The sequence below is a fragment of the Myotis lucifugus genome, unplaced genomic scaffold (genome assembly GCF_000147115.1).
Source record: "Myotis lucifugus unplaced genomic scaffold, Myoluc2.0 scaffold_115, whole genome shotgun sequence".
Lineage (NCBI taxonomy): Eukaryota > Metazoa > Chordata > Mammalia > Chiroptera > Vespertilionidae > Myotis > Myotis lucifugus.
In genome coordinates, this window is record NW_005871163.1 from 1,810,604 (window position 1) to 1,824,099 (window position 13,496).

Here is a 13,496-nt window from a genome sequence, read left to right on the forward strand (position 1 = left end):
GGGCCAGTCTACACGTGGTCAGCAGCAACCCCTCACCTGGTAATGAACCAGGGCTGTCCTCCACTCTCTTCAAATTCTCCCATTGTAAGCCATGGCCCCCTGGCTCTCCCCGCTGACGACTGCCATGTCCTGCCCTGACTGATTTTGAGTGCTGGCCTTGAATGCTTATCCAGGTCTGTCTTTAGGCCAGTCTTCTACAGGCACCCCCGACTCTCCTGGCAAAAGCTACACCCATGTCCCCACTGCCCAAACCTGCCCCTGCTCTCCCCAACCCCATCATCTCGGTTCCCAACACCATTGCTCCTCAGATTTCCCAGCCAGAAACTCAGCCATCTTGGACCCCATCCCCACACCTTCACCTCCATGCCTCAGGCCGAAGCAGATGCTGATGAAGCATTGAGAGCAAGATGCTTATTAAAGATCAAAAGAAGGAAGGTTGTGGAAGGAAGATGGATTGGGCATCGTGACGCAGGCTGACAGACGAGGGAGCTCCGGGGCTACCAGTGCCCCCTGGAGTCATCTCAACAAGGGCTGAAAAGTCCACCCCTCTGCACGCCCGGCCCGTGGGCCTCCTGCCCCTCCAGCACCTCTCTCCTCCCCTCCCATGCTTCCTGTGTTCCAGCCACACCGTTCTGCAGACAGACACGCCTCCACACCTCCGTGCCATTGCATAGACTGCTCTTTGCTTGGAATGTGCTTTGCCCACTTCTATCTTCTCTGTGAGCCTCTCACCTTCCTCCCTTACCTTCTCTAAGGAGGAATAAATCCCGTAGTTCCCTGCATATACCCATTCAAACACCAACCGCATTCTATTACATTACTGGTATCTGAGCCCTTCCGCCCGCCGCCCAGACCACAAGCTTCCAAAGGGCAGGAACTGGGGGCTACTCCGTGCAGCTCCCCGGCTCCCAGCAGACTGCCCGGCTCGGAAGACACTCAGTCAATATTGACTGCGGGTGGTGAGCTGAACGGTTGTGGTTACACAGAACCGATCCACAACAGCTTGTCTCATCTGAAGTTTTGCCATAGGTCTCCCAAACAAAAGAAACAGGTATTGAATCTGAGAGATGTTTCAACATTTCAATTTTATTTTAAGAACTTGCTATTTTTGTCTCAAAAAAATACAAAATTCATTGTGCAAAATCCATTCAGATAAATGATCTGAATGTGGTACAAAGTACCTTTCCCTAGTGGGAGATGGAAGAGGAGGGTTTTCCATGCGGAGGACGGGGCCACGGCACGGAGGCTGCCTGCTATGCCGGGTCTGATCCATGTGAGCTGTGTGGCCGCTGACAAGACACACCTCTCACCACCAGGTTACTGCCTGTAACATGGGCTGGTTTCAAAGACTCTCTTTTCAAAACTTAGTTTGTGGGATTTCTTTAATTAATAGACTTAATTTTTAAAACAGTACAAAGAACAGCAGGTGGTATAGATTTCCCACATTCCCTCTCCACGGCAGTGTCCCCTGTATTGGTTTGCACTAGTGTTAGCATGAGGTTTGCAGGGTTCTCTGTGGGGTAAATCCCTAGATGTGGGATTGCTGGGTGAAGGGGAAATGTGCCTGTAACTCTGGTAGGTAAAGCCACAGTGCCTTTCAGAGGATGGTACCATTGTGAACCCCACCGCCGTGTGTGGTCACTGAAACCCCTTTCAGCTCCAACAGATTTTGTTCTATCTCCTTCCCAGGACTTGGGCCCAATGGGTAACTTTGTGAGGAGTTTTCCTAAGATGCGGGCTCCCCACTGACCATCACCAGCTGTGCCACATGCAAAAGAGCTGGAATTAGCAAGCGTGGCAGGAGAACTTCAACTTCCAAGCTCCCGTGCAGATCGCTCCCCCTGCTGTGAGCCGTGAAGCTTCCAGTCACATTCCCCTGGAGCCACACGCGGGTTGGTGTGGCTGAGCTGCACGGTCACCTGCTTGCCTGTCACCTAAAAGGGAAACTCCAGACCAGCTGTGCCGTCCAATGTGGTTGCCACTTACCACGGTGCCTATTTAAACTTCAAATAATTAAAATGAGATAAAATGTAAAACTCAGTTCCTCAGCCCACTGGTCACATCGCAAGAGCTCAATAGCCACAGGCAGCCAGTGGCACATAAACCGTAGCGCACAGATGTCCATCGCAGAAAGCTGCGTTGAATAGAGCTGCCTCAGAGAGGTGAGTCTTCATACTGGGGCTATACAAATGAGAATGACGACTGACCAGTGTGGCTCAGTGGTTGAGCATCAACCTATGAACCAGGAGGTCACAGTTAGATTCCGGTTAGGGCACATGCCCGGGTTGTGGGCTCGATCCCCAGTAGGGGGCGTGCAGGAGGCGGCTGATCAATCATACTCTCTCATTGTTGATGTTTCTATCTCTTCTCCCTCTCCCTTCCTCTCTGAAATCAATAAAAAAAATTTTTTTTTAATGAAAATGACAACTAAATGCAAGGAGAGATCCTGGACTGGATCCTGGTGCAGAAAAATGGCTCAACTGACTAAATTCGAATAAGGTCTGAAGATAAGCTAACAGTATTGTATCAGTGTTCATTTCCTGGTTTGGGAAATTATGCTCTGGTTATGTAAGATGCTAATACTTGGGGAAGCTGTATTGTGAAGAGTATTTGGAAATTCTTTGTGTTGTTTCTGCAACATTTTTGTAAGTCTAAAATGATTTCAAAAATGTTTTAAAACCTTAAAAAATGTTACGAGAGGAAAAAAAATGAGAGTGTGTGCCTCATGGAACTGTCCACGCGTACAGATAAACCTGGGAACAGAAACAGCTGTGGAGCGAGCACAGCATTCCTAAAAGCCAGTGGATGAGTTAAGGGTGGTCCGTTTTGTAAGTGACGGATGGAGCCCTTCAGCAGTTGGAGAGACAGGAATGCTGGGGTTGGCACCTGGCCTCACCACCTGATTGGCTGCTTAGCTAGCCTGAGCCCGTGTCCTCTCTGACAAGACGCCTCTTGCACCCTGTGAGGCTCTGAGATGACGGGGATGAAAGTGAGCTGAGAGATGCGAAGGACCATACCTGTGGGAAGGGATTACCTGCAAAACCCAAGACAGCCCCTGGACCAATCACTGAAAGAAATTGCAAACATTTGCCTGCTGGCCCTGCATGACGATGCATTTCAGTAAAAGCAGCTGGAGGTTTGTTAACGGTGATTCTTTTTTTAAGCCCTTAAGTGGTGGTTGTCTTCTGTTCCGTGGCCCCCACTCCAAAGTCCCAGGCTCCTGAAGGTCCAGCCCCTCCGGTTACATGGCTGTGCACCTCCTGGGGGTGCCCGGGTCGGCGTTTACTTTCCTCCTGATGCTTTCTGCAAAAGACGAGACTCCTATTGCCTCATGTTGCCTAAGGGCTCGTTTCAGGTTTTCACTGGCTGCCAGAATTTGTGTTAAAAGAAGAAGCAACAGTAAGATTGAACATTTTGGAAAAAGAAAGAAGTTATACCCAATTCCTCCACTCTGAGATGACTCTTTCCCTACCCTGCCCGTGGCAGCGCTGCAATGGCCAGCATGCCAGGGGCTTTCCATCCCCTCAGTAACATGCTCTCCATGTTTCTCCTGTTGCCACATGACTAACGTAGCCTTCACTACTATTGGCGACTGCCTGGTACCCCATCCTGTGCTTTCCCGTAAAGCGCCATCCAGTGCACATCGCAGTGTAAGGCTTTGTCATTGAGAGCTGGCCTTGTTCCTAATGGGGGTTGTGCCAGAAGCTGTTATCCCTCTTGCCTGATGGTTCCATGGATGCCCTGAGTACCAAGCCAGGATTTGGGGACTATTTTTTTCTTTTCTTTTTTCATTACAAGCTCCATTTGTTTCACCCTTTTTGTTTAATGGCTGGAATTCAAAAGTTGGGATGGCATTGGAAATTTTGAGATCTGACTGGCTCAACTCATCTTAAGCCAGTTCTGGCCCGTATGTCTTAATGTTTGTAAAAGAAAAACAAAACAAAACAAAAACTCTGCAGGCTGTTCCAGCTTTATTCCACACTGTGGGGGGAGGGGGGATCAAGTATAGAAGGCTGGAGAGGAAGAGACTGTAGTGTCCCTGGCTCCGGGGCTATGAACCTCATAGGCATCACCTGGGACAACACCCTTCTTGCACAGGTGGGGAACCCAGGGCCAGGAGGCACTGTGATTCGCCCAAGGGCCACCTGAGTTCCAGAAAGAGGCAGAGCCGGGACCAGGAATCTGGAAGGTTCAGAGCCAGCACCACGGCCCTGTGGTTTGAGCAGCCTTGGAAGGCTCTGCCTCATTCCAGTGTGGGCCACGCTGCTCTGACCCTGGGGCCGGGCGCTGCCCTGAGCAGGAGCGGGGCAGGGGACGCTCTTACCAGCCAGGTCCCTCCTGCCGATGGCCACGAGGCCCTCGAAGAGCCCTTTGCTGGGGTTCTCACCCGCCGTGGTCACGCCGTGCAGCCAGATGAGCAGCATCCGGTGGCCATGCTCCTGGTAGCTCTTGGAGCCTGAGGACCATGAAGGAGAAAGAGAAAAGGAAAAGGAGTCACCTGGCCCACTTAGCATGAGCCAGATCTAAGCACGTGCCCATGCAGCCCTGTCCTGCCTCCGGACACCAGGCCCTCCTCTACTCTCGAGGGGTTCAGCCCAAAGATGGGGAGGGGAGGGCAGAGCAGCCTCAGGGTGCGGGTGGAGGTTCTGTGTTGGGGACCCTGAACTCCCCAGCCCCAGGCTTTCTCCTGAGCATCCACCACGCATGCCGTTGGTGTCTCTCTTAAGAGAGAGTTGGCACTCACTGTGGTACCCGATGCACAAGGCGGTCGGCTTCACCTCTGGCTGCTCAGGACAGTCTGTGCCTTGCATGCTAGTGGCCCTCCTCTACAGGCGAGAAGTCGGCTTAGTCAGAGGCCGAGCTGGCCACGTTCTTTCCAGCATCAGTGGTTCTCGACTGAGTGCCCATTGGGAACACCTGGGAGGCTTTAGGAACTATGGACATCCAGGTTCCCCTCCGTCCCCCAGAGCTCCCGACAAGCATGGGTCTGGGGACGGCCCAGGCACCGAGTGGCGTTAACGCTTCCCAGGCGATTCCAAGGTGCAACCATGTTCGGAAAATAAGTGTTCACACTCTTCGGTGCTGGTGGTGGGATTAACTTGTTTTAAACTCTCTGACTAGGTCTGCTCTCCCAGGCAGGGCGACAGCGGGCACAGCCGTTGGTCGAGGTCAGTCCTTTCGCTGGGTCTGCCCTGCCCCCTGTGGGCCCTCAGCAGGCACGTCCTCCCGGTGCTGCCCTTGGTGCGGCACTTCCATCCGACCCCTTTGTTCACTAGCCTTTGCCCCCCAGTGCCCCTCTATCGGCTATGAAAGCTCTTGTCGGTAATAAAGTTTACTTTTGGATACCCCGCTCTATTCCACTAATTGGTTTGCATATTTTTGTGTCAGGTGTCTATATTATTTATTTTAACTTTATAAATGATTGAGTCTGGTTGGGTTAGATCATCTTCACTACCCCCCCCCCCCCGCAGAATATTCATTTATATGTTCCCTGTTTATTCTTTCAGTCAAGCTTCAAAAACTTCCTATATTCATTTTATTAAAGCTAGATTAAAGTTTTAATCTAATTTGGGAAAAATCAATATCTATAAGATATTATTTCCAGCCAGGAATATAAAGTGTCATTCCATTTACTCAAGTCTTCTTTTATGGCTAAACTAATTTTTATTGTTTTATTAATATGTCATTCATTTTTCTTTTTATAAAAACACATTATTTTTTTTAAATGTATTTTATTGATTTTTTACAGAGAGGAAGGGAGAGAGATAGAGAGCTAGAAACATCGATGAGAGAGAAACATCGATCAGCCGCCTCCTGCACACCTCCCACTGGGAATGTGCCCGCAACCAAGGTACATGCCCTTGACCAGAATCGAACCCGGGACCCTTCAGTCCGAAGGCCGACGCTCTATCCACTGAGCCAAACCAGTCTCAGCTATAAAAACACATTATTATAAAAGTAATATCTTGCCCTAACCGGTTTGGCTCAGTGGATAGAGCGTTGGCCTGTGGACTCAAGGGTCCCAGGTTCGATTCCAGTCAAGGGCATGTACCTTGGTTGCGGGCACATCTCCAGTGGGGGGTGTGCAGGAGGCCGCTGACCGATGTTTCTAACTCTCTATCCCTCTCCCTTCCTCTCTGTAAAAAATCAATAAAATATATTTTTTTAAAGTAATATCTTTTTTAAATGCCTCTATTTATGTGGCCCACTTATTGATGGTACATAGGAATACTCTGGTGTTTGCATATTTTATCATATAGTTAGCCATTTCGTGGAATTAAATTTTTTTGTTGTTGTTAATCCTCACCCGAAGATATTTTTTTCATGGATTCTTAGATAGAGTGAAAGGGAGGGAGGGAGAAGAGAGAGAAAGAGTGATTGAGAGAGACCCATCAATCGGTTGCCTCCTGCACACACCCCAACCCGGGCCAGGATCGGGCCTGCAACCCAGGTACGTGCCCTTGACTGAGCACCTTCGGTCTGTGGGCCACTGCTCTAACCACCAAGCCAAACTGTCCAGGGCTGAATTAATTTTTTAATGTTTTAATTGATTTTTTAGAGAGAGAAGAAAGGAAAGGGAGAGAGAGACAGAAACATCAATCAGAGAGAAACATCACCATCAATTGGCTGCCTCCTGCTGGGGGGATCAAGCCTGAAACCTGGGCATGTGCCCTGACCAGGAATCGAACCGGCCACTTGGTGCACAGTCAATGCTCAACCACTGAGCCATGCTGGCCGGGCTCACTGAATCATTTTATTCTAAGAGTTTTCAGCTGATTCCTCTGGACTTCCTGTGCATATAATCACAGCATCTGAACTTAATAAATCTCTCTCTTCCTTTCCAGTATTTGCACTCATTTCTAATTCTGTTTCATGCCTTAGTACCAGGGCCAACATGTTCAAATATATGTTAAGTAACAGTGGTCACAGCAGCTCCTCTTCTTTTTACTAAGAGTGCCTTTCGTTTCCTGTATGAACGGTAAGTATCAGCTCCGGCTGATTCATGAAGAATGTGAGGTTGACAGGACAATGGGGAGGGAGAAGCAGAGGGCATGCCAGTGCAGAGGCCTGATGCGTGAGGAAAACACGCGGTGTGCTGGAAACGGCACGCGGCTTCATGTGGCTGGGCTGTGGGTTGCACAGGCTTTTCCCCCAGAAGCACAGAAAACAGAAGATACCTCGAGTGCCCCTACCCCTCCACCTGCTGGTTGCTCTGGGGAGCCGAGGCGAGGGGTACCTGTCCACTGTTGCTCGATGGCATGGACGTGGGCCTCAGTGAACTCCCAGCAATACGCGAGCTTCTTCCACTCGTGGGGCCGCAGGTACCTGGAGGCCAGTCGCCACAGCACAGAGCGGAGCTGCTGCGTTTCCTGCCGATGGTCCTGCTTAAAGGTCAAACTCTTCCCAGAGCGGTCACTGGGGTCCCTGAGTGAGAGGTGGTCCTGTGGGGCAGATCCCAAAGGTGCAACAGGGGTTTCTGGGGGGAAATCCCTGCCAGGCTCTCCCTCGTGATCCTGGACGGGGAACTGGGAGATGGAGTCATTACCAACCTGGGCCTTACTGCCTACTGCTCTGGTTTCTGCCTCTATGCCTTGCTTTGGCCTCTGGGACCCAAGCTGCTCACACTGTTCCTCCATCCAGAAGTCCTTTCCTCACCTCCCTGTCCCTCAAGCCCATTGCCACAGTCAAAAGACCACCCAAATGCCACCTCTTTCAGGAAGGCTTCCCAATTCCTCTCTTCTCTGTTTTTATGCGGTACAGGTGACAGTAGGGGGACTCAGCAGTTGTGGCTAAAACTAAACAAGGCACTGGACTTGCCACGTGCCAACAAGCAGTGAAGGGTAAGGTTACAGAAGTCTTTCTATGCAAAGCAAGTGATAAAATGAGAGGTTACAAAAGAATTACATAATAGCATAAACTAACCCACAAAGGCCTCTGTAAGCCCCTCTAAAGGAAGTGGATACAGAGTTCCAGTTGTTGAAAAGCTCACGGTGAGAAAAGTCACCCTGGGGTCTGCATGTCACCTCCTGGTCAGCAGTGTCTGGCCAGTCGCCTGTGAGGGGAGGACATGGGAGCTTGGCTCTCACCCTGGTGGTAAGACACCATGTCTTAGAGCAGAGAGCAGTGTTCTCCGCTGCATCTCTGCACCGGGACCATCCGGGAGCTTTAAGAACTACTATGCTTCATCCCCAGGGGGAATTCGTGAATCTAACTGCACCTCTGCCCTAGTGTTGAGAGCGTTAAAGAGTGATGTGGCTTAGCATTAAGCACATAAATCATTTCGTCAAACCCTTCATATTAATATCCTGGGGTTACATTTAGGGGTCGTCTGTTGTAATGTTTATGAGACTCCTGCATGTCAGTGAAAAGGAATATCTCATGATTCCTATTGAAATTGGTTATCCACCAACTGATTTTTTTTTTTTAATTTGAGAGGTGTAGAGAAGTTTACTAAGTTTGTAAACACTATTGGAGTGATATTTGAATGAAATTCACTTTATTTATAGGTTTAATTTATTGGGTTTACTCGGATAATTTTTACATGGAGGAAGCATTTGAAGTGCTTGAAAAGAAAATCTATTATATTAAATGTATTCATTCACTTTAAAATGTTTACAATAATTAACTAAATTTATACATGGGACCAAACACTAATCAAAAGACTTCTTTGAAAGTGACTGTTCAAATTTACTAGGATGTCTAACTAGAATAATAAGATTTATAAAATAAATTTGAAATTTACAGAAAATTAGTTTTGTAAAGTTATAATAAATTTAGTATTACTTTTTAAAACTGAAGTAAATGTAAGAAATAATTTCCTGTGTATATAAACCACCCTCAAAGATACCAGAAACCCCTGCCCACCCCCACTTGCTGACAACCAGAACAGCAAATGCCCGGCCTCACATCAGCCACCCTTCTTTCCCAGTTCCACAGCAGACATCACTAATCGCTCCCAGCACACCTTCCTCCTGGGCTGAGGAAGTTGCCTGAATACACCCCCCAAGCCTCCAAGCAGTAATTGCAATCACCTGGAGATGGTAGTGATCCAGGACCAACCAGCCACCACACACGCACGCATGCATCTATTCGTCCACCCGCCAGGAGCCATAGCGGCGGCCTGTAGTCTCTCCACACTGGTGTGGACGCTCCCCAACCCACACCCTCACCAACAGCCCTGCTGGCAGGTAAGGCAGCGATTATTGCCGCCTTGGAAACTGAGGGGCCCCTGAACTGGTCGAAGACGACTCCACCTGGAGCCCAGGTGGCTCCCTTGGCGCAGGGCCCCAGTACCTTCTCCCGCTGGTAGAAGCGGTCAGCTTTTATGATCATGTCCACCAGGCTGATGTGGTTGCTGCGGGCGGCCACGGCCAGGGCGGTTTTCCCTTGCTGCAAGCAGAAGCGAGGAGGGAAGCAGGAGTGTCTACAGGAGGGGTGTAGGTGATCTCTAGCCGGGACTACAAACCCGGCCGCCCAAAGGAAGTGGTTTCCAGCCATCTACACTGGAGAGTAGGAGGGCTTTCTGGTCATGAGGAGGGAGGTGGGAAAGTCACAGGTAGAATAAGCAATAACGATAATTCCAGCCACCGCCTCCTGTGCTCTCTAGAACTTAGGAAGCCTTAGTGCTTATGAAATGCAACCTGCCTGACACTTCTACACCACCTGGGAAATAGCTGTTACCAGCCCGTTTCTCAGATGAAACCAGAGCCCAGAGAAGGGGCTTGGGCTCCCTGAGTCAAGTCTTCCCACTTCCCCCATGCTCCCAGCCCTGTGACCCAGGCCTCCCAATCAGGGCTGGCCTCAACCACCCCCACGGATGGGAAGCTCCTCTCCGAGTTTGGGCAGCTGCCCGGAGGCCCAGCTCAAAGCAGGGAGCCCCTCCCAGGCCCAGCCTCAGAGCCTGGTCCTGCCCAACCCTCCCCACCCCAATCCAAAGGCCTTTTGCAAATAACCTTCCCCTCACAAGCCTCATACTAGGTCTTCACTCTCTCAGACCTCCAGCCACTGAGGATGTAGTCACCCCACAGGCGTGAGGTGCTGAAAAGCTTCCCCCTCCCCACCAGTGACTCAAGGTGCTCAGAGTCTGATGAGGCTGTGAAAACAGAGGGCAACCACATCCTAGGCCTAGAGAACAGGAATGGGGAGGGCCGAGTGCTGAGGGCCCTCAGAGGAGGCGGGGAAAGGAAATGGAGCAGGAAGGCTTCCTGGAGGAAGCTGCATTCGAGGTGGTCTGTAAAGGAGGGGAGGCCCTGACACTCTGAAAGCAGGTGGCCATGGAAGCTTGAAAGGGAGGCTGGTTGTGAGCAGAAGTACCTTATCCCTCAGGTTTAAGTTAACCCCCGCAACCAGGAGCATCTCCGCTATGTCCTGCCAGGCGTGCTCCGCGGCAAGGTGGAGGGGCGTCTGCTGCCTCTGGAAGAGAAATCAAGGGACAGGGAAATGGAAGAGCTTGTAGAAGTGGCCTGTGCTTAAAGCCAGGATAGGACCAAGTGGGTGCACTCCCCAATTGTGCCTTAACAAAGTTTCTCTACGAAGTTACGAGGAAGAGTAAGTTGGGTTTAATCGTAAGCATCATACCAGAGAAAAGTTGGTAAAAACAAAAAAATACTACTCACTAGCCCACCTGTCAACCTCTGTAATGATATTTCTCTAGTCTTTTTTTAAAAATGCAGAATGTTCTTAGTTTGTTGGTTTTACATATTTGAGACCATCCTGAATATGCATACATTTTGCACCTATTTTTATACCTAACATAACACTTTACACATCTTATCAACTCTAATAAACACCCATTTTTAAAATCTTCACCCAAGGATATGTTTGTTGATTTTAGAGAGAGGAAGAGAGAGAGAGAGAGAGAGAGAGAGAGATGAGAGAGAAACATTCATCAGCTGCCTCTTATATATGCCCAGACCGGGAAATGAACCCGCAACTTAGGTATGTACCCTGACTGGGAATCGAACCCACAACCTTTCAGTGTATGGGACAATGCTCCAAACAACTGAGTCCCACCAGCCACGGCACCCACCATTTTTTATAGCTCCACAATAGTCCATGTCAATACTGTAATTTAACCACTTCTCTATTATTAAGTATTTGGCCCATTTTCACACTGAAGATTGATAATGCTGCAATGAATATCTTTGTGCATGAGCTCTTAATATATTTCTTGAAGCTCAATTCTCAGATATAAAAATAGTCACAATTTTAATGGTATACGCTATCTCCTGCCAAATTGCTTTCTTCCCCTAGTGGTGTGTGTGTGTGCTGGCACTGAGGAATACATGGTTAGGAGGTGGATTGAGGGAACAGGGGTTTAAAAGGGCTCCTGACTGATCACAACTTCAGGACTTGGAGGCCTCTTGTAATTACACAAGACTGCCCCAGTCACCCCTGCCCCGGGATTCTCCCTGGGGGGGTGGGGAGGGAGTGTGGGGGAGTCAATGAAAGGAAAAGGTTGAATGTAGGAAAACTTGAAAACAACCAAAATGTTCAAAATAATAGGGGAATGGTTAATAAAAATGATGCTACCACTACCGTCAACAAATCAAGCTATAAAAGCAATGCCTTAGCTTTGGGCCATCTGGTAGACTGCAGCCCAGCCCAGCCAGCCTGGGAGGGTGCCCAGAGGCTCTGTGGGAACCAAGTGGATCCTGTAGCTACTTACATTGTCGGTGGCGTCCAGGTCACTGCCAGCATCGATGAGGAGCTGAACCAGGGAGGGGAAGTTGTGCCTCACAGCGAGATGCATTGGAGAGGCTCCCCGCTGGGGTGAGGGAGACACAAATCAATTGAAGGGTCCCTCCCAGGACTGCCGAGCAGGTGGTGGGTGCTGGGGGGGTGAGAGTAGGGAGGAGCATTGATAGTGCTTCTGGGTTTGATGGGTGGCCTGAGGCATTTACAGTCCCATAGCCTGAATCCCTGGGGTCCAAACACTGAACCTCAAGGTGGGTGGGGACCTGAAGACCCAAGTTGGAGACTTTGCTATACCAGGACCTCACATGGTGGCTTTGGGCAAGTCATTTTCCTTCTCTGCTACTCTTCATCTGGCAAGTGATGTTTGCCAAGGTCCCTTCTAGCAACAACACCTTAGTGTTCTCTCATTTCTCATGTAACCCACACATGAACCTAGAGCAGTGATGGCGAACCTATGACACGTGTGTCAGAGGTGACACGTGAGCTCATTTTTTTGGTTGATTTTTCTTTGTTAAATGGCATTTAAATATATAAAATAAATATCAAAAATATAAATCTTTGTTTTACTATGGTTGCAAAGATCAAAAAATTACTATATGTGACACGGCACCAGAGTTAAGTTAGGGTTTTTCAAAATGCTGACACGCCGAGCTCAAAAGGTTCACCATCACTGTCCTAGAGAGTATATAAGGATGGTACTTTTATTGGTATTTTCATCTTACAAATGGAAACACTGAGGTTCAGAGAACGTATGCAACTTGCCAAAGGACACATAGCTAATAGATACCTTGTGTCATTGAACTTTCAACCCTTAGCACCTCAGTAGATGCCTGGTACCTATTGATGTGTGATATCAACGAAAGAGAGAGCTGGATGTGACTGGAACAGAGATCTCACCCCAAGTCCAGCACTTACCCAAGGCCTTGCTCAAAGCTAGGAGACTCCCTTCCCTGTGGTCCCCTGTGACCCCTGACTGCATGACAAAGTGAAGATACTGCCACTGTATCCCCTCCTCTAGGTCACACACATACTGTGCAATAGTACAAAGCCAGTAAAATTGGTAGTATAGATCTATACTGATTGTGGAAATATTCCCTCACGTATTGAGTATAAAAAGGTTATAAGACAGAACACACACACATGCAACAACAAGAATGCCCACTGTTGCCATCACTAGTTTAGGACAGGGGAAAAACGGTGTATAAATATTAGAAAAGATTTTCCCAGCCAGTGTGGCGCAGTGGTTGAGCGTCAACCCATGAACCAGGAAGTCGTGGTTCAATTCCTGGTCAGGGCAATCGATGATTCTCATTGATGTTTCTATCTCTCTTTCCCTCTGCCTTCTTCTCTGAAATCAATAAAATATATTTTAAAAAATATTAATGATATCATTATTTGTAGGCAATCTGGTTGTTTTCATCTAGACAGGTTAAAATCATTATTACCCTCCCTCCCCCACCCAAAACACTACTAAAATTAATTTTAAAAATCATATAGAAGACAAAAACACTCAAGTAATTGTAATAAATGTAGCTCTCTGGTGGGTGGTGTTGATAATAATGAAGGCTACGAATGTGTAGGGGCAGGGAGCATATGAGAAATCTCTACCTTCTGCTCCATTTTGCTGTGAACCTAAAACTGCTCTAAAAATAAAGTCTATTAAGAGAACCAAACACACCCAGAATGATGAGGCAATATCAAGGGACACAGAAGCCAACTGAAAGGGCTCCCCAATGGTCAAAGCTGAAACACTTGAGCAACAAAGTAACATTGGATTATAAAAGGATCTAAAGAAATAA

At 48.6% G+C, this 13,496-nt stretch overlaps 1 protein-coding gene across 1 annotated transcript in view; it reads right to left on the reverse strand.

Annotated features, from left to right (window-relative positions):
- Positions 1 to 1,808: 1,808 nt before the first annotated feature.
- The window catches only part of ANKDD1A (ankyrin repeat and death domain containing 1A), a 36,296-nt gene continuing 24,608 nt past the window's right edge, over positions 1,809 to 13,496 (reverse strand). The window contains 6 exon segments of the mRNA XM_023757823.1: positions 1,809 to 1,934; positions 4,125 to 4,456; positions 7,238 to 7,442; positions 9,295 to 9,390; positions 10,315 to 10,413; positions 11,669 to 11,767. Of these exon segments, the coding sequence (XP_023613591.1) occupies positions 1,809 to 1,934; positions 4,125 to 4,456; positions 7,238 to 7,442; positions 9,295 to 9,390; positions 10,315 to 10,413; positions 11,669 to 11,767 (957 nt within the window).